This window comes from Macrosteles quadrilineatus, unplaced genomic scaffold (assembly GCF_028750875.1).
Source record: "Macrosteles quadrilineatus isolate MER2022 unplaced genomic scaffold, UCM_ALF_1.0 Scaffold_6__1_contigs__length_79288215, whole genome shotgun sequence".
Taxonomy (NCBI): Eukaryota; Metazoa; Arthropoda; class Insecta; order Hemiptera; family Cicadellidae; genus Macrosteles; species Macrosteles quadrilineatus.
Window position 1 is genome coordinate 32,288,097 of NW_026542599.1, and position 22,109 is coordinate 32,310,205.

General features: G+C 34.4%; 1 protein-coding gene across 1 annotated transcript in view; it reads right to left on the reverse strand.

Moving 5' to 3' along the window:
• The window catches only part of LOC128997442 (uncharacterized), a 21,171-nt gene extending 617 nt beyond the window's left edge, over positions 1-20,554 (reverse strand). The window contains exons 1-12 of the mRNA XM_054423080.1: positions 20,297-20,554; positions 19,309-19,454; positions 17,798-17,942; positions 15,845-15,959; positions 14,613-14,660; positions 14,016-14,120; positions 13,210-13,410; positions 12,572-12,681; positions 9,758-9,887; positions 7,266-7,440; positions 5,911-6,056; positions 5,420-5,662 (exon numbers count right to left, since the gene is read on the reverse strand). Coding sequence (XP_054279055.1) covers positions 5,420-5,662; positions 5,911-6,056; positions 7,266-7,440; positions 9,758-9,887; positions 12,572-12,681; positions 13,210-13,410; positions 14,016-14,120; positions 14,613-14,660; positions 15,845-15,959; positions 17,798-17,942; positions 19,309-19,454; positions 20,297-20,363 — 1,631 coding nt within the window. The 5' untranslated portion in view covers positions 20,364-20,554. The remainder of the gene's footprint in view (positions 1-5,419; positions 5,663-5,910; positions 6,057-7,265; positions 7,441-9,757; positions 9,888-12,571; positions 12,682-13,209; positions 13,411-14,015; positions 14,121-14,612; positions 14,661-15,844; positions 15,960-17,797; positions 17,943-19,308; positions 19,455-20,296) is intronic.
• Between the last annotated feature and the right edge of the window lie 1,555 nt (positions 20,555-22,109).

A 22,109-nucleotide genomic window follows, 5' to 3' on the forward strand; every position in this document is an offset into this window, starting at 1 on the left:
TGCACAACGCATATTTTACAATAGTGGAACTTTACTCTGTGTTTCCAACCATTCTCACGAATCATATGACACTTTAAAGGAATACATGTTCAAAGAAGTACTTCAGTTTGCAATCGATATTCAACGAGAAACTGTTTACGCTATCGGGTCTTTCAGTGCGAGTACGAAAAAATATCTGGTTAGCTTCAACTACAACTTCACAGTATTCAAGGTGCTTTACGGAGGTCCTGAACTAACCAACTCGTTTGCATTGGACGTAGTTAATGGAACAGTAATCTGGGGGTCTGCTGATAATAGAATCAAAAACGTCATTCTTTACAAAGGTTCGGTGTCTTCAGAGTATGAACTTAAGGACATAGAAGTTATATATTTCAGTACGGGCATAAACAACATCACCGCCATGAAGATATACACACCCGATGCACATTTGCCTAGTAAACGATATCTTTGTCGAGAGAAAAACTGTTCCCACAGCTGTATCCTGATCTCTCCACAGCTTGTACGCTGTTCATGCCCTGAATCACTGACAATTCTGTCCAGTGATGGCAAAACTTGCTTGGATTTTCCTGAGCAAGAATCTTGGTCTGAAGAGGATGTGAATGAAACTAAAACAGATCTCGCTGTGGAATTTACGGAACTAACTCCACTAACTGTGGATAATATAGAACTAACGCCTGAGGATCGGGAAGCAGGGAAACATCCAGTTTACAACGTGATCATTGTGTGTGTTTTTGCCTGTCTCATAATTTTCACTTTGGTTCAACTGTATCTCTTAATGCTGATAAAAAAATCCAACGGGAATTTCAGTATCAGATTCAGCAAACGTCCAGAATCAGAAGAACCGACCTATTCTGAACCAGGCAGAGGTATTTGCAATGATTACTCATAGTAAGTCTTGTCTAGAGTGAGCTGAGATATTAGTTTTGTTCATATTATCCTTTAAATTTGACAAGGACGTAATTATTCACTCATTGTAATAGTTTTTGTAATTTATATTGTTCAATCTAATCCACATTTGCCTTTATGTATGTATAACTTTTATAGGGTACAATAAAAGTTTAATACTTATTAGCAATCCGAAACAAGCATAATGTGATTTAATAAAAACTATATGCCACGCTAATAAAAAAAGTGCTTTGAAACAGTCTGAACTATTTACCAAAATGTTCAATTTAACATTTTAAACAAATGCTTTATTTAGATTGTAAGATTTTAGACCTTTATTGGTTTTATTGTATGAGATCAAGAACCCTTTACTAAATTGAAATTATAAACTATCCACATCTAGTAAGCTAATCAAATACAAAGTTGAAAAAAATATTATTACATTGGGGCTATCTTTAATAAAATTACTATCTGGCGTTCCTTCTCCATATTATTTTGTTAATTAAAGGTGACTTTACTAGTCTTTGTTTTGTAAAACAAGGCCAGGATTCTCATTTGTAAAGCGAAGGAATAGTAAAACTTACCTTCGAAGAAGTACAGGTATATGCAATGGAACAAGGAATTGTATGTACCTCCCTTACATAACTTTCTTTCTATACACTTGACAAAGTTTCCAAAAGATAGTAAATATTGTGCGTTTTATTTATCATTGTTCAACATTTAAACACAATGACAAACGGTCACTTTGGTTTCTTAATCTGCTTGTATGTTCCAAGAAAAAGTTTTGATTATTTTCTATTATGTTTTAAAATTATTACAAATAAAAACACAAATATCTTATGGATAATTGCCTTTTGCTATTCACAATCACAATTCTATAATATTAAAACGTAAAGGTATGTTTTACCAGACGATTCTGAAACAACCACGAAGGATTTTCATGATTCTTATGTCGAAGGAAAGATAATTAATTTTGAGAGGATGCGAATGTTGAATCCATTGTTTTTATTTTTATTTTTGAACTACGTTCTTTTTTATTGAAAAATGGACATCAAATGTTTAAAGCTGGTTTATACAGATAATATGTCAACTTCAAAATATCAAAAAGTCAATTGGTGTGAGTAACTTATAACCAGTGTGAAAATTAGCATCAAGTTCATTAATTTCACATAATGAATTAATTTTATTTATTTGTTGTGATGGTACACATTTTGTATAGTTACTTTTTAAATAAAAAATTAAATCTGCTGGATGTGATATGTGCTGGTTTTTATTATCTACTAGCTGTAACCCGCGGGCTTTGCCCCGTTTAACTTCTTAATTTTCAAGATTATCTCGTTCGCATATCTCAATCACGTCCTAGTTGAAGTTTGTTCGCTACGCTCACTCACCTTTAGGTTGGAGCTCGTTCGCTACGCTCACTCACCTTTAGGTTGGAGCTCGTTCGCTACGCTCACTCACCTTTAGGTTGGAGCTTGGTCGCTGCGCTCACTTGCCTTCAGGTTAGCTCGTTCGCTACGCTAACTCGCCTCCAGGTTGAAGTTCGTTCGCTACGCTCACTCACCTTTTGGTTGCAAATTAGCTGTTGTCATAAATGTAAAAGAAATAATAGTGCTGCACCCTGTTGGTAATCCTTGTAACTTTAATGCTATTGAACATCATAGAACAGAACCAAACAGCTGTTAAGATTCAATAATTCCATTTCTCATAAGGTTAACATGGGAAACTCCAGAGCCACTGGGGCGGAGCCCGAAAGGATTTTTGAAATAAGAATATGCCTATATGTTAATCGGGAATGTGAGCTATCATCATGCCAAATTTCAGCCCAATCCGACCAGTATTTTTCGAGTTTACTTTTCCCATACACACATACACACATACAGCAACCACCTCTTTTTTATAATAGTATAGATAGATAGCTGTCAGATCTATCCCAGGTGACATTTAAGGTAAACGCACCAGTAGCTGACAGTATAAGAAACTATACGCACTTAATAATCCGTGGTTTCGAATAAATAGGAACTAAAGAGATATTACGGATTTTATGTGATTCTAAATTTAGTGTAATTTTCAAATTTGTCATACAAAAAGGGTTTTTTAAATATATTTTATAACATTTTTAAACTTAATTCAACCTTTGTACGTGTTCCAGTGGCTGACAGTGAAAAAAGTGCTTGTACCAGTAGCTGACAGTCAGTTGTCCCAGTAGCTGACACTGGAACTTAAATGTATTAGCTGCTAAACCTAAAGGTTTTATAATTTATAAGACGAATAAAATCTAACTTAATAATTAAATTATAAAATCACATAAAACGTTATTAAGAAAATTTATTTTACATATTTTAAAATAAATAATATTTACATTAAAAATACAGGGTGACAAAAAAGTCTGGAAACGGCTTGATATCTTTTTAACTAAATTCGTTTGAAAATTCAAACTTTTCACATCAACTTATATGTATGATAACTACTTTTTGCAAGCATTACCATTTTTTGACCTCTACCAGGGGACGACCCATGAGGAGTAGGTACATAATCTTTGATGTAAGCATAGGTTGATATGCACATCATTTTAAAGGTCTGGTCCAGTGGAGTTCATTGCCGGAAACCACGTCAAAAAAGGTTCATCCGTTACAAAATGGCGGCTGTCCAAAGTTCTTGCGGAATATACCTACAGAGGCCTTAGTATTGGTAAATACTCATATTATTCAACATTAGCCGGGAAATCTGAAACTCGGTAAAATTTGTTTTGAAGATTTTATAATATTAATCTATGAGCTAGTTGACTTAAAAATACAGTTTCAGCTCTCAAGCTAATGTTTAATACGAGTATTTACCAATACTAAGGCCTGTGCGGGTATATTCCACAAGAACTTTGGACAGCCGCCATTTTGTAACGGATGAACCTTTTTTGACGCAGTTTCTGGCAATGAACTCCACTTGACCAGACCTTTAAAATGATGTGCATATCAACATATGCTTACATTAAAGATTATGTACCTACTCCTCGTGGGCCGTCCCCTGGTAGAGGTAAAAAAATGATAATGCTTGGAAAAAGTAGTTTTCATACATGTAAGTTGATGTGAAAGGTTTGAATTTTCTAACGGATTTATTTAAAAAGATATTAAACCGTTTCCAGACTTGTTTGTCACCCTGTATATATTTTATATATATTTTAAAAAAAATATACATTTTTTAAGATAATTTGGCTTATAAATTAAAAAATTAAAATCATTTTATAGAAATGTGAGATCACATAAATTATAAATAGCATGCAAATTTCGATGGGTGAAACCAATTTAATATTGTGCAAGTAGCAAATATCCCCTGTCAGCTAGTGGAACTTGTATGGCTTTTGTGTACCAAAGCCTGACATTGATATAATTTTAAATCCAAAACCCCTAACGCCCCAATTTTTTCATGAAATTGTCAACAAAGGTATAATTGATAAAAATAATGAGCCTAATCATTAATACTATTTAAGAAATTTAGCGAAATGACAAAAAACTAAACTAACTTTCTTAACAATTTCATTAAGGGAATCGACTAAATGTGATGTGTACGGACAGGGTCGCTTTCAAACCACCACCATTCCGCAAGTATGGGCTAAATTTAACTGATTTTTTTTTGTAAACTAATCAAGAATAAACATATGTTCTTCTAACAATGCAATCATGTGTAAATATTTTTAAGAGACCACATTATAATGTTAAGAAACTCAAACTGTCAGCTTCTGGAGCACTGTCAGCTACTGGTGCATTTACCTTACATCAGACTGTTTAAATGTAAACCATATTTTAGAGCTGCAGTAAAAAAATATACCAGCATTTACATTTATATGACTTGAATACCAAAACAAGTGGAAAAGGTTTGTTAAGACTTAGATAAAAAGAAAGACGTAGTTTATAACTTAAGCGCTCTTGTGATCTCCGCTTATGTTTTGTTTTACTTTTAACTCTTCTAATTCTAAACAAATTTTGAAATAAACTGTGCGTGCATTGCATCAGTTATGGTTATCTTATTTTTGTGATCGTTGGCGAAGCCACTACGGATAATGATTGTAATAATCTGTTTATATCTTATATGCTGTATAATATTTATCGTTATACAATCGCAGACGAAGCCGCGGGTACAAGCTAGTAGCTATAATCTATAATAGTGATTTAAACCATCAATTTTAAGAAATCACAAATTACTTGCTATTTTTTCTCAGCTTGCAACAGAGATATTCCTAAAATATAATTATTGTTTTCTGACTGGAAATTAAAAAAAAAAAACATGTATTTAGGGCTAAAACAACCTTGGATAACCCGAGGACTCGGATAACCGGGGCTCAGTTAATTGAGAGTGTATTGTATTTGCATACATTCATTACACATGTCCTTTTAAAGCCAAGCAATTTTTTTGGTCAAAGGTGTTACTGAATACATCAAAACTATCAACTGATCCATAGATTACTCCAGGTAATGTTTAATTAAGGGTGTTGTCATATAAATGTTGGTGAAAAGTTAATTTTCAGTCATTTAGGACTTACCTGCGATACTGCACTGACTGATAGGTGTACAGAGATGCCCAGCACTTGTGTACAGCAGCTATTACAGCATCCACACCCACGCAACCCAACACTGTAGCGTTCTGTCCAGCGGCCGAACTGTCTTCACAATCCTCTCCTGTAGCAGACGACCTGACAGCGTAACTGCGGGTTGGCACTACCTGGGCGCTCAGGGCCGCCACCACTACAGGACACATGGCCAGGGACAACCAAGCGGCTACCACACTGTGGACAGATAATTAGTGATTTTTCATTGTTATTTGCTATCTCCGTATCCTAGATGCTTGGCTCTAGGCCAGAACCACTTTCACATTACTTTGGACAGAGGAGGTGTGTGTTTGAGACTTAGATCAAACCCATTGGTGATTGGTATGATTTGGTATGATTGAAAACAAAACAATGAAAACTGGCTGCTAAAGAAGTTTGGGTGTAGACAAATTCAACTCTTCTTCATAAATTCAAATACAACTTACTGTTGGCACTGCTCTTGTAGATTTCCCTGTTCTTGTACATTGCTGACCAAGTTGAGGAATTTCACAGCTGAACTTAAAGGGAGGGAGGATTCGACTTGAAGCTGCATTGCGTTGACAGTCAGACAGAATCCTGCCGGAACCATCATCTGTATGAACACAAAATATTGTTAAAGTCACCTACATATACCTTGTGCTGCTTGGTCTATGGCAACACGTTGTAAAAAGTAATCTGTGATATTCACAAGACTACAGAAGTGCCTCTCCTAACAGCTCCGAAACAGACTGATTAGCTCATCTTTATGAGAGGTACACGAGACAGTATTCAAAACCCCAGTCTACAGTGCTGTCTTCATTGACTTGGACAATTGGACATCCATCACATTCGAACAACTTAACCATCGTCATGGTACACAACAATAATAATACTAGTCAACCGAACGCTCTAAGGGCACTGGGCAGTAGTTCAATAGAAGTCTCTTACTTAGATTGTAGCAGTCAGACGTTTTCAGCCAATTTGTTATGTTTGCTTGAATATTAGTTAAAGGTCACAATAAGGTCATAATAAGTTCACCATCCACCATTACAGTTACACCATTACACTAATTCACCACTTTTGGATACTAAAAGTAGATTTCCCCTCTAGATGGACCGGCTGAAGCCAAATCCCCATTCAAACATTCAAGGTGTGCTGATACAGTATAAACTTTCACTGTCTATCTTAAGGTGAGTTTTCCTAGCTGACAAATTTGGCAAGAAAAAATCAGTTCCTAAAAAAATTATTGGAATGACATTCAAAATTCCACAGCTTTAAATCAACAAGGAAAACCCACCTTTAAATTGTTACTATGATAGTCGATCCAACATAAAATGTGCTATAGATTTACTTAAAGTTGTAGTCCTACTTTCAAGTTGACTTGGTTAACAATTTACACATTTGCCAAGTAATTTTGACATAAAGGGCTCTGTACTAGTGGCTAAATTACATTGACTTTCATTCTCCCAACATTATTATGAGAATTAGACAATGGCTTTTACTCAAGAATACTGATATATTGGCCTTTAGGAGTTACTTATTAAGGAATCATTCCTATCGATCCAACCCAAATATTATGGTTTCTCAGATAATAATCAAAATAATAAATTCATAATCAACATTTTTGGCGAACTTTTGGAAAAAATATGATATGGACGGATCCTTTTTTAAAATTATTTTACATGAAACATTAAGAGGTTTTAGCTGTTATAATCATTTAATATTTTAAGTGTATGTTTTATCAGTGTCATTGGCAACCTTATTTTTTAAAACAGATGCGTTTATTTTTATAAATAAATTCTATTCTCTTTAGTTTACCCACCTTGTTTCTGAGGACACTTTGGGCCATGTCTGTCAGCAGGCCCAAGGACGCAGCCTTGCCTCCCACTAGAGAAGGGTTGGCACACGCTGGGTGGTCTAAAGTCAACAACAACTCACTGCTCTCCACAGCTGAGAACCTGAGGAACGGCAACTCTGGTAGATCCTCTCTCGTTGTCCTGGGTCAAAACGGTTTAAATCTCAGTCAAGCAGTTATAGAATTGTCCAAGCAGAGGAAGAAAGTATCAAATAGTTTTATGAACAAATTGGTAACGTTGGAGAGAATGTATGGCAAAATAGATAAGAGTATGAATTGGACATAGTTAATGAAGTGACTGAAGTGTATGAATCAAAATTAGAGGTCATAGTAGATGAATTGGGAGTGGACAAAGTAGCTCAAGTAGATGGACAGGACATAGAATATTAAGTATGAAAAGTAGCTAAAGTAGGTGAACTGGGTGTAGTAATGAAGTAGACAAACTAGTTGAAATGAATGGGCAAGTAAAGCATCTGAACAAAGTAGATTAGCCTAACACTTTGAGTGCAGGATGGTCATCGTGGACCGTCCGCAGGCCGGCTCGGTCACCTGTGCCCAGCCAGGTCCCACTGAAATGAATCAGCCAGTGTGGCGCAACCTTATCTAAAGGATGTTATTGAATGTGTGTTGCTAGCGTTACATAACCTATTTTGTGAAGACTAAGTAAATTCACACTTGTACAATATATATTGACTTTGGACATTTATTGAAGTATTTCTCTTGGGTTTTTGCTTTTTATATGACACATGACACAACAATGTATTTTATTGTTAATTATTTTAGTTTATGTGCCTTTTGTGATTGAAATAAACAGTGGTTGGAAGGGAGGAAGGGGCTTTATATAATTGTAAATATTAGCTATAGTGCTATTTAACATTTTTATAGTGTGAAAAATTGTGTTTGTGAGAACAAAAACGGAGTATTTTCGTCACAGTGCCCACAAAAGTCGTTGACCGGACTGGACAGTCACCAGTGACCGGATATTTAGATCCTCACTTCTAAGAACAAAAAGTAAGATTTTATGTGAAAAATGTCAGAACCTGAGGAAGCACCCACTGATATTTTTACCGCACTTTATGTGTTAAGTGGATGAATTGGACATAGTAAATGAGGTGGACAAAGTAGTCGTAGTTGACTCAAAAAGTAGGTAGTTTAGATAAAGTAAATACGAAAGATGAACCGTAATAAATAAATCTAGTGTATAATATCGATGAACTAAACTTAGTATCTACATGAATTGGAGAGAGTAATTATAATGGTAAAGTGGAGGGTATAGTTTAAAGGGATGAACTGTAGAAAAGTAGATTATGTGTACAAAATGGGTAACTATATTAATTGAGAATATAAGATTAGATTAAGTAGACAAAGTAAGATATAGCTTAAGTCTATGAGCTGGATGGATTTTACGGTCAAAAGATGGTTGAAATTGGCAAAGTAGAGGTTAGGGACCAATAATACCATATAAAATAATCAATAATAGTTACAATTTAAAAATCCAATCATAATTTTAGTTTGAATGAATAATGCAGAGATTCAAGTCCCTAAGTTTGCTTCAATAAGGAAGGCTAACTTTCATTTAATTTCATTTTATGCATCTGCATGGGGTTCTCTCCCGCAAAGTCCCCTCTTCCTTTGGCAGTTTATGATCTAAATAAAACTGATTTTACTTCAACCAGTTCACAGGTTTTGTTTGTTTAAGGTAACATACATTATGGTTTAGGATCAAGTTTCAGGCGGTACAAGACATAGATTTACACAGGCACTACAAAAGAATATGGCTTTTTAAATCAGAGTTACTCCGATACAGTGTAAGTTACTGCCTAAGATAACTATTTTTCAAGATAGAGATTTCCCTACATTTAATGCATATGGTCTTTGGAACACTGGATCACAGTCAACTCTGTCTCATAGTGAAAAGTCATTAGTAATTTGCGGGATTTTAAACCAAGCCTTCATGCGGGAAGTCCTACACATGAACCTGACCCTAGGTCGCCTCTCGTCCCGATTCTGTCGGGACAGTCCTGACTTTGGACCCTTAAATTGCCCGTGTATATGGCAGTGTTTATGCTGGGTGAAGGGGAAACCATTCCTGATTTTTCTCTAACCAAAGGTGGCAACCCTGTCTAGACTATGTGTGTTCTATACAGTTCTGTATATTAAATTCTGCAACGTTATTCTGACCTTTGCATTTTATGTGTATCCTACTATCATGACTAATTAGTTCTTTATTTACCTTTTATTTTCCTCCCAGCTCAAAACTAGTTTTATCCACACCATGGTTGTTGATACAACTATTTTTGAAATGGGACAAAAATAAAAGGTAAATAAACTACTATATATATTTGTCTTACCATTTCAGGGGCAAACCACAACAATAATTACTCATTGTCATGTTACCATGACTTTGCCTGTACTTGGTCCTATGACAATAAAGTATTTGTATTCGTTTTGTAACTAACCTTGCCCAAGACAAAATCAGACAAGTAGCTTGGTGATAGTCAAAAGTACATCTTGCCTCTGCAACTTGCAGCGCTCCCCATGACTGGAACCGTCTACGAACTATGTACGCTTGATGTTCAAAACAGCTGCCTGTCAAATCACTCAAATTGGTACTTCAAAAATAAATTGTCCATGTAATAGGTTTATCTGAAAATGTGAATGAAATTGCCTATGGTTCCTGCAGGACACCTCAAAACCAAAGTACACTCTGTTTTGTCAAAAAGTGCATAAACAGACCACTGCAGGGTGATAAAACTTAATTTGGAATTTCTCTAAACAGAGTTAAGAATTTGGACAGTTTAATGTGTACAAAATAAATCTGTCTACTTTATGTTCATGTTCATATGCTTTGTTAAATACCTATGATACAAATATAACTTACTGATAAAATCAAAGTGTTAAGATAACTCAGATAGAAGTAAGATACAGATGATACATTCAGTGTTACACTTAAGCCATGTCTAGCACCAGTCCCTTGTGTCTAGTTCAAATTCTATTGGTCATCCCCTTCCGCTCCCCTCTCTCCCATCACTATCACATACTACAGCGCTCTACGAATTGTCAATGGCAAAAAGGAGTGTTGACTTTGCAACCAGTCTGATGAGACTGCAAAACACATTATTCTGGAATGCGGTGGACTTGGGCCTAGGAGAAGGGTTCTGTTTGATCTAAAGCAGTCGGTGATGAACCAAACGCTAACATTGGGCAAAAGCTCCTTCACCTAGTCAAGGTCACAGGCATAGGCTTACCCAGTTAGTGGCAAAAGGGATGCACAATAAGCTTCGGTTGACGTGCTTGAACCACGAGTCCACCCCTCTAACAATACAATACAATACAGCAAACAGCGCTCACGCTGTAAAAAACCAGAGCTAAAAGCATACGGTTGTTCCATATGCATGTTTCCTCTATATCTTACTTCTCTGTGGGTAACTATAACGGGAGGATCCTCAATAAGTCTTTGACGATGTAGGCTATAGAACTTTTAGCACAAACAATTCAATGGTTTAATCCATTTTAGGTAAAACTTTAGGAAAGGAGATTTGACCTACCTTATTACCACTTTCCTCTCTACCCTCTAAAAGTGTGATCCGAGTGTTTCACTGAGTATATATAAATAATTTGTCCAATGTTGTATTTTTCATACAACCATTAAAACTTTGAAACATTTACATGCCAAAAAAATTCAAGTTAGTTAATGAAGTAATGGTACATTGAGTTTATTTGAGACTATATTTAAATTGCTTGATCCATGTTTTGTAAACATCGCTATTGTTAGTGAGTGAAAATTTAAAAACGTACGTTTTCAGGAAAAGCACTTTGCAAATTTTTTTCCCCTTTTTTCAAAACTTTTATTATTTTTTTTATTCCATTAACATTTGAAGTTTCATAAAATGTCCATGGCAACGCAATATCTTTGGTAGTTATTTTTTAAAAGAGCATTTTTAGTGGAAAAACACAAAATCCTGTCACGACCATAACGGACGTTTAAATGAATATTAAAAATGGTTAATATTATTTTTATAACTATGTTTTGCTATAAACTAATTTACTTTTATGATCATTATACAATAAAAAGGTCACTAAGCTTTTAGTATATTTGGTCTTTCCAGAAAAAAATAAAAAAACTTAAAAAATTGAAAAAAAGCCAATAAAATCTTTTTAAGTTTGTATAACTACGAAAAAACTTACCTGAGACCCGAAAAATTGTTATGTTTGTATAGAGGTGTGCTTCTTTTGTGTATAAAACATTGAAATATGACGATATTTTAATTTTTGAAATTGTTATGATAGAAATCATAAACGTGATGGTCAGGGACAAGCGGTACGGTCGTGAATTGTCTGGAATAATTTAAATCTTTCTAGGCAATCCTTCAATTATACTGTTAGTTATAATAAAAATATGTTTTTCAATTGAACTAAACTGTTCAATTTACAATTATATTGTCACGACCAAACACACTATAATCCATAAGGCTGGATTGGTCGTGAAAAAACCCGCGATGGTCGTGAAACTTTGGTCGTGAAATTACGTGTTATTTGGCTCTGTTCTGGCGGTAGCCCTGCACCTCATGTTCGAGGATACAAAGTGGACTTCTAGGTTAATCTAGCAATTGAAATATCTTATAAACAAAAATTAACACCATGTCTACTTCATCGAATGACTACGTACGGTCATGGACACACCAAAATTACAAAAAACACAATCTTTCCTTTATTAATCTTGTAATTCCTCCTTTCAACTCGAAACGACCGGCACTACAATCCTGACGTACACCCCGAACTAGTCTCTCAAACCAACTGACTCCATCGACGCCAGGCTTGCCACTGTCGGGCTCCAAAGTTGAAAATTTTTCCCAAATGGTCGTGACGCCAAATCGAGGGACAGACTTATTTTGTCATGGTAGTCAGTTTGCAATGACAATAAAATTATAATATGCTCCTTTTTTGTAAGTTTAATAACCATTGATGACATAAAAATATGGCTTTATATATTTCGGCATGAATAATTAGTCTAAAAACAGCGTGAAAGTTGGAAAATGTACCCTAGGGACACGTCATGGTCGTGAATTTTGAGACTTTAAAAATACGAAAAAAATACCTAGAACCTATTTAAAACCAAATAAATGTGTGTAACATGTTGCCCCCGTCCCAAAAAATATTAAAACACACAATAATAAACTACAAATCCAGTATCTACGAAGTAAAAGGCCAGGGACATGAAAACGTACGTTTTTAAATTTTCACTCTAATACTTTCAACAGTATTCAACTTACTTTTAAATGTTCTCACAAACTTGTCTGGAATCGCAGGGTTTTTGATGGATGAATCTCCAACAATGGTCTCTACTCTGCCATCTGCATAGCGAATGTGGCCGAGCTGAGTCCTGCAGAAAAAACCAACGTATTCAACATGAGTAGGCAAAACAGCAGCAGCAAAACTAGTAAGCAAACACTGTCCATCCAACTATGACTTTGGTACCGATTTATCAATAATACTTATTTTATAATAAAACAGCATACCGGTACATTAAAATATTCCTTAGACATTCTAATGCTGGTTCATCATGTTAAATACATCTATATTTTAAGATTTACTGTAAATATAGTACAGTAACAATCAAGATTTAGTCAACTAGATTCAGTTACGTTAAATAAATATGGATTAATTATTGCCCAATGAAATATAGCACTTGGTTCCTGCTTGGGTGTGAACCAGCAATCCCACAATTGAAGGCAAGCACCATTACCACTCAGCTACCAACTCAATTACATAAACATACACCGCAGTAATTTTTTCTTCTACTTCATCAACAATTTTCATTAACTTAATCACTGAAAAAAACTGTTTAAAATTTGGTCCTAGACTTTAGTACCCTCCAAAGAAATACTCGGCTTAACATCAGAATACCAACCTACACCTGGCAAAGTTATAGTTGATACTGAAGAGGGCTCCGTTATCTGCCAACCCGACAACACTAAGGTTCGATCTGACATGGGGCCACTTCCAGCAGTGTCTTCTCAAAGATGGAGTGTGAAGGTTGGTATCAATGTCTTCAACACTGACAGTGCCTTGTACCACTCCCCACTGCTCATACCCCTTGCCTAGTGACTCCCTGGTAAAAGTTTCAAATGTCAAACATTATTTTCATTGATATGTGGCTAATCAACTATAAAATAATAAATGTCTGACGATTTTCAAAGAAATATTCTTCAGGGTCCAGGTTAAGATCCATCTTGAAACAGGTTTTTCTAAGTCAAAATCAAATTTTATTTTGTCAGATAACATTTCAAAACTAGAGAGGAAATTACACATAAAGTGTGCTACTGTCACACTCATATTCTGTCATATTCTGATTCATCCCTTATTTGTTGATACTATGACAAGTGTTGATATGACTTCAAAATATGCTATAGTGTTGTACTCCAAGTTTTGATTGGTTGAAAAGTTTGTGTATTCAACAGAAACTAGCAGTTTACATCAGCATCCTCTATCAATGGCTCAATTAAAATACTTTTATTTTGATTGAAAAATTGGTTATAATTTTGACATGAGAATGGAGGAACCAATGGATCCATGAATGGATTCATGGAGGACATGGGAATGGATCCATGAATGTCTCCTTGAATCCCCAGTCAAAGGTGCTATCAACTGCGTAGAATTTTCACTTATGGTGTAAAGTTTTTTTATCTATTCCTTCTCACAATATCTAATACTTACAAGTTACCCTGTAGCTGTGATAAAGGTTGCTCAGCTAAGATTCTAGCCAAAGCTGATATATTGCCAGACCTGTCATAGTAGTACGGCCCATTCAGAGCTGCCCAACTATATAAATAAAAATATATAAACACATTAGTCACACATATTGACGTGCAGCTATGACAAGAAAAAATTTACCAGTTCCCAATCTAACACCCTTATTGCCTTTTGTTGAAAGAAATAAAATAGGTCATCAAAAAAAGCAGTTTTGTTATATGCCTTGCACAAGTCTGAAGTATATCTTTGACTCCCTTGGGACTAAAAAGGCTTTTTTCTCCATGGTCAGTTGTAAGAGTAAAAGTCAGTTGTAAACTATAGTATTGTAAGCTAACGCATGTATCTTAATTATTATGAATTATTATTGATTTAACTGCGGTTATAGCTTATGGTTTTATTCTTGTCAATAGTTTGACATATCGATTGTATAATGTGCACTAACACAATCACAGTACTCAGTAGACTAAATGAGTAGAAAAGATTTACTTTAAACCCTAGTGATGAAATGAATATATACTATTAAATAAAAATATTAGAAAATTAATAATGTGGATTACTTACATCAAATTTATTTTTACAAATCTGCTTCCTTGGTCTATATTGTTCATCCTGAAACAATACATTGGGAGTACAACACGAAGGATGGGATTTTTCAATGGCTTTTGAAGTCAACCTAAAGTAAAGTAGCTGTTATACAAATGCCTATACTAGGATTAAACTAAAGACATTACGTTTGTAACAAAGTATAATATGCTACAGTATTCAAACATTTTTATTTAATAATTTGGAGAGAAAGTGTAACAGGTTTTCTTCAATTTATCTTCAAATTAAGGATTTACCTTTCAAATTAAAAACTAAACTTGTGCCATTTTGGGGCATTTTTTAGCTCATAATCATAATTTTGTTTGTGCTATAAAATATGTAGAATGTTCTCCATTATGATTAGGTGTACAACAACACTTCAAAACTATAATAAATTATTTGTGTTTTTTAGCTTTACAAAATGGCTTAGAAAAAAATGTCACAGCATTGGGGGTGATTTGTAAAATGTGTAATATATATTTTGTAAGGTGCCGTCCGTAATCCTTGGTTTCTGCGTTGGAAACTAGTTTCAGTTTCTAAGTGGGACCACATAGAAGTAAGATACAGATGATACATTCATGTTACACTTAAGATGTCTAGCACCAGTTGCTGGTGTCTAGAGCAGATTCCATTCGTCTTCCCCTTCCGAACTCCTTTCACCCTCCCAATCACATACTACAGCCATAGATAAAACATACTCCCTTAGCGGCTACAGCACTCACACGGTATGAAGACCCTGTGCAGTACAACTGCTGTACAAATATGCTATGTAGCTATGTAGCCATCGCCCTTAAGGCTTTTCATAGCTCGCTACTAGTAGGCCTACATTTCCACCCCAACATATCAGAGCTAAAAGTACACGGTTGTTCCATAAGCACGTTTCTTCTGTATTTTGCTTCTCTGTGGTGGAACTATCATCAGATAAGCCAAAACTAGTTGCCACCACAGCGACCAAGGATTACCATATAGGAACTTGGTTTTTTCACCATTTTTATACAACGTTAATCTACGTTAATTAAAAAAAATAAAAATTAAATCAAACACCATTGAGGATTTGTAAGATTTTAACCACAGTCCCCAGGAGAGAATATCCAACAACCACTTCACCAGATATGCCTCTATATTAAGCAAATGAAACAAGACAAATGCAAATGAAGAGCGTTACTGAAAAATTTACTTATTGTCGTCAATCTTAAAAACTAATGCCTTACTTGCACTGAAGCTTTCCGGTAAAAACGATTCTCCATCGTCTCATTGGTTCCAAGCATTGAAATGCTAGTGTGTCAGTTACCCAATCTTCACAGGCTCCAGGACGACCATCTTGATCTGTTCAAAAAGATAACATTAAACATAATTCTGATCGTTGATCAACAGAAGACGTTAGAAGTAGCATATGGAAGGATTAAGTAGTGGAAGGGTAAATCAGAGAACAGGGTTCTGAAAAGATCAGGAGACGAAATAAACAGCAGAAATATTAGTTTGAAGGAGCAAAATGTTCTGGGTAACTCAGTGAGTAATCACCAACTGAAGGTTGCTGGTTCTAACCAAGCAGGATTGATACTGGACCCAGATATATGCCATATTTGTCATTTGAGCTTTCAAACAACAGGTTGACATTAGTTAGTGATAGATCTTGGTTTATATAATTCTCTTGTAAAATGTAAAAAAGCACTAGAAAATGCTGATGATGATAAAAAAATTAAAGAAAAATCAGAAGAAAGTTTGAGTCTGAGAAAAGGATAACTTTGTATGTGCTTTTATGCAATTCAACATGGCTTGAACGCAATTAATACATTTCTATATTGCAATGAAAAAAAGTTATGGTAAATATGGTAGTTTATAAAATTACTATAGTTTTTTTTTGTCCTAGGTCACTACTTGTCTAGGATCATTTTTCACATTACTTCAGGATAATCCTAAGGGCTGCAGCATCATCACTTAGATTAAATCCATTGGTGATTTGGCAAGATTTTAACCCGGGACCATAAGGACCTTAATTCTTGAGCTCTACCACTAGACCAGTTCGCTCCCCTAAAATTCCTGTAGTAATGACAACATTATTATTATTCTCTATTTTATGGGATATTAACTGACATTACAAATTGTTGGTTTAAGGTGTTGGTCAGGGTTGTATTTGTATTATTAGCCTATCTAAAAAAATTTAAGTTGGAATTAAATACAAATGTTGATTCTGATACACGGTACCACCATTTAATACTTATGGGAATACTTTTGTAAATTTCTTCAGAATCTAATCAATATTAAGAGATAATGTACTAGAATGGCAGTACTAAACCTTATCTAAACCCTGGTTTAAATGGATTAGTTGGACTGTAATAAGTTTTATCATTATAAGGTTAGTGACAAAATATAACTGTCCGCCTCTGACCTAATTGTCTATAGCACTTTATTAACTTAAAGTGAATGACTAAACTTTATCTGTCCATTGCTGGTATAGCAAACTTCAAATAACTTTTTATTGCAAGTTTTTATAAACCCATAAAAGGACATTCATGTGTCTATAGAATGTTTCTCAACATTTTTGGAGTTTTATAGGAATTGTCATGTTCATGTTCTGAAATGTTATTTTTCAGGGCTAAACCTGCAACCTATACTGGTTGTTGGATTGGATGCACTTTAAGCTTTTGAAGTCCATGGATAATGCAGTGTTTTACCATGCATAATTTCATGAAGTCTTTTCACAAAATAAAATTCTAAATCATTCAAACTTGTTTTCTGTGGAAACATGCAGTAAAGGTAAACAAGCGACGCAAATAGACTTGTTTTAGGGCGCAACTCACAAATGATTCACTCATCATGCAACTTCGATTCAGTTGGCCACCGTTTATTTTTATCTTGAACACATTGACCATCCTTAGTCTTATATCCAGAGAGACAAAGACCACTCAACCATAACCATTGACCAGACCTAGCAGTATAACAAACTAACAGCTCTGGTCAACCAAAAGCATAACCAAAGCTTTTAATTATGGTTCTTATGTTAATTATAAGCTGTATTATGGTTCTTTGCTGACAATGTCACCTGTTATAGCAATGTACATACTTTTTGTGCCAATATAGTTTGATTTTATTCTAAACTTGCAGCACATGACAGTGCCTGTAGTTATGCGTGCCGCATAAGTTATCGAAAAGGCATCACCAACCTGCGCTATGGTAGGTAAGGTTACTAGAACGGAAGTGTAGCCTGACCCTAGCAGCAGCAGAGTTGTACCTTCCCCGGGCGACTTCCATCAGCAGCCACACGTCTTGCGACGCAGCAAATACCAACATGCTGTCTCGTCGGAATGTCTAGGAGCAAAATATCAGAATATGAAACTTGTACTGTGAGGGAAGATAACCAAAAAACACTCAAGTATTTAATCTTTTACTATTTGAATATGAATAGACTAGACATTCCCATTCCCAAATCAGTGTCATCATGAAAATTTACTTAGTTGAATGGAGCCACTAGCAGAGAGCTGATGTAAATTTCTGAATTCTGTTGAAACCAAAACCACAACTACTCTGATATATAAACTACCAGCTCACTTCCCAACCTGAATTATCACTCAACAGAGGGCCAGGCTTATAAGTATATCATGGAATTGCATCGCAGCTGAGCAGCTTATTGTGCACCCTTATTCACAGGTCCTCATTCTCCGTCAAATCCCAGGTTCTTGGTGAACCATGAGATCCTTTAGACTATGGTAACCTGTTCTTCCCTTTGATCTCCAATAGGTAGGCCAAGGGATCTTCCCTTGAGACCTTGTAGGGCTGGGCACATAAATATCAGTGGAAGGCTGTCTCCTCCTCCTCTCCACTTTTTCTACATAAGAGGGTTTCAAGTTGAATTCCCACCAAATAATCGGGAGCTAACGACAAGGTTACAACAACCGCACCAGTGATGCCAACCCTGGAGGGCGGAATGTATAGGCAGGAGGGTGCATATCGACATCTCACTCTCAGTTTATATATTTGGACTGCAATGTTGAACTTTTCTGTCTGATAATAAGGATGTCGTCACAATCTCATAGATTATGAAATGTAGAGGGGAGTTGTTAGATTTAAATTATAAACCCTGGGTGGTCGATACAAATTATTTTTGTTCTTTGTGTGACCTGCATGAAAATGAAACTGTTTTTCACTCTGTGGCAAGGTGCCCTATGTTCAAAGATTTTAGAAAATTTAATAAAAAAAATAATACAAATAAAAAGTTAGTTTAAAACTATAATAGGATCATTGTATTGTTTTTTTTTCAAAGAATAATAATTTAGGACTACTTTTTACTATAAACACATTCTTGGTTTAGTTAAATTGTATGGTAGAATCTAGGCCTACATATGTATATCTATTTTTTCTTTTAATTGTTGCCAGAGCTTAGGCAATAGCTTAGGAAATTCTCTGAAGTAGAAAAAATAAAACTTAAATCAGTTTCTATATTTGTTTTCAAATGAATTTGATTCATTATGTTTCTTATCTGTTTTGTGAGTGCAGTGTTGTAATGATGTACAGGAAGTGGACTTTGCCAACCGGGAAGACCAGAATATTATTGTCTTTTTGTGCTTATAGATACAATTTGTAAGTAGTAAACTATCTTGTAAAATTAAGCACTGATCTGATTTTATCTAATTTTATTAGGGGTTCAAAATTTCATACCAAAACCTGTTGTACATACGTTTTCTTTGGTCCACGTCCTAGGTCTTTCTAAAAACTCTTCCTTTTTTGTTGGAAAGATGACAACTTCTGGTGTATCCACAAATCTGATCCTTCTCCATAACAGAACAAAGAACACCAAAAGCCATTTGATGTAATAAGTCACACCTAGTAAAAAAAACCCATTAATAACAACAGTAGGCCTACATAAACCGATGCTGTTTTATTTTTGTAGTACAGACCAAAATAAAACTAAATGGAAAATCAATTAATCAAAATTAAAATGTTTGGGTTTTTTATTCCTCTAAAATCCAGTTGAAAACAAAAATTGTAAAATTATTAGACATTTTCTTGAGAATAAATGAACTATATACTTGTATTGTAGAATAAACGATTGTAGCTGTATTATGTTATTGCATTAACAACGTATACAAAATAGCTGATATTTTAATTTTAAGTATTCGGGCGGGTAAAGAGTGGTAAATGTGTATTAAGTTGTATTCTTACTACAATTATTTCTACTTTGGCAAAAGCTTGTAAACTTTTTTTTTCATAAAATGCAAGTGGTTGTCCATCTAGCTCATATATGGTAACAAAACGATCTATTAGAACTTTGCCATTTTTCATAACAAAATGAATCTCTCCAATTATTATTTTCTTAATTGCGAATAACCTAACTAAATGTTATCAAGACTATAATGTACTTATGTACAAAAATCAATCATGAAGTAGAAATTTTAAAATATATTTACTTGAACAATAGATTTTTAAATAGAGAAAAGTTGTAAAATTGTTCAAATAATCCATGATGATTATTTATTTGAGTAACAATAAGCATACGTGAACCAAGTAATTATAGGCTACTGTTTGTACTGCATACTATAACTACATCCTCTTAAAATAATCCTAAATGATATACAATAATAAATGCTTTAATGGGAATATAATTGTATAATATAATCTAAAAAAGCACAAGTACTGTATACAACATAAATACATTTCCAACTTACCAACCAACCGGTATTTCCACAACACAATTAAAACAATACACAATCCCAAAACAGATGTTGATTCCATAGTTGTTGTAGAAAAATTGACCTATTTCAGTAATAACCAAACTAACTTTATCAGCTGATTCAACAATGACTCAGGAGTGCCAACTTTAGTTCTGCATAACACCAAATTTACCTAAATCTCACATTTTAGCGTAGCGCACAAAACTAAAGGTGGCGTTCATTTAACATAACAAATCACCTACAGTAATAACAATTCAAACGTTGAAACATCTAGAAAGAGGTTAATAAACTGGTGAATGTTTCGATGCGTTGAAACCATCAACTGAACACAGTCTGTGTACGGTAGTGTTTTATCAGCAGATGATTATTGTAACCCACTTATTGTTTACAAATAGATAGCTTCAACTCTAATTCTGTCTGGCTATAAGAAGATAGTGTCTACTTCAGATATAAACACTTGGGAAAAGGTTGAGTGCTAATTGATTATTCCGAATAATATACCAATAACAACTTTATGGCTTAACGATGTATTAAATTAAAGAAATTGAATACAACACATTTCAAAAGTAAAACTTAAAGCTTTTGGTGATTAAAATAAAAAATAACGACTTGAATGGTTATTATTCTTTACTGAATGTAGATTAAATACTGTTTCACAACACTATAGGGTTTTTAGCTGTTTTACAAACGTTAATTAATAGTGTATTGATTGGTTCCCATTGAAAAAGCATCGAAAAATAGCCTCTTATTGAATATTCGTCATTGCTTTAATGTTTTAAGTAAACTATAAAGGAGACGTAATAACTTGAATTAGCCGAGGCAGTTAAAGTCGACAGCATTTTGTTGATTGTCAATAAAACAGTTTCAGCAGTCAACAGCTGTCCAATATGCTCCCGCCATAAAATTAAACTGTTTGTGAAATCGCGGGAACTCAGAAATGGCGGGCCTGGATGTAACTGACGTTTAGTTAAATGTAAATTCTACTGAGCTGCACAAGCTTGAAACTTTCGAATTAAGTTATAAAATAAGGGGAAGTATTAAGACGACAATTTGTTGGGGTTTGAACTTTTGTAGAGATATATTGGTTGTGAATGTTTATTTTGTAGTTCAAATCATTAGAACAATTGTAAACTTACTATAAGTAATGATCAAATTATTATTTTGAAAAATAATTAATTTGATGTAAAATAGCACCACAAATACCTTGCCCAGGTTATACTATTGGATTAGAAAATACTAACTATCGACGAACAATCGTAAGTTAGAGTTTTTGCAAAAATGTATGGGATGGCTTAATTAATTATAGTGGGAATTTTCGTCTCGTAGGCTACAATTCTTTCAGAGAGCGAATCATCACTATGTTGCTTAAAATTTGAATCTGAAATTGTTGATGCCCAATCTATAGAAGAAATTGGGATGGATTGGAATAAAACTCCAGAAAATTTGGATAGTCCATAAATTACAAATAATAAGATATACAGTATAACCCGGACACATGATTAAGCGCAGTAGATGAGAGTATATGTATATCACAGTAAAGGAATGAATAATTAGAAAATATGAAATAAAACTGAAACATTTACAACTTCAAGACTCCATAACCACTCCACCTTTAAGCATAACGAAAAGTTGCAGATCTGTAACACAAGTCCAGAAAAAACGTCTGTCAATCAATAACAAATATTATTTTTTTCAAAACGAATTACTAATTTCAAACGAAATCGGTATTTATTCAAGCCACAAAATGAAAATATAAACAAGAAAATATGTGTTGAAATCTCATGAATATGTCATTAAAGAGAGTTAA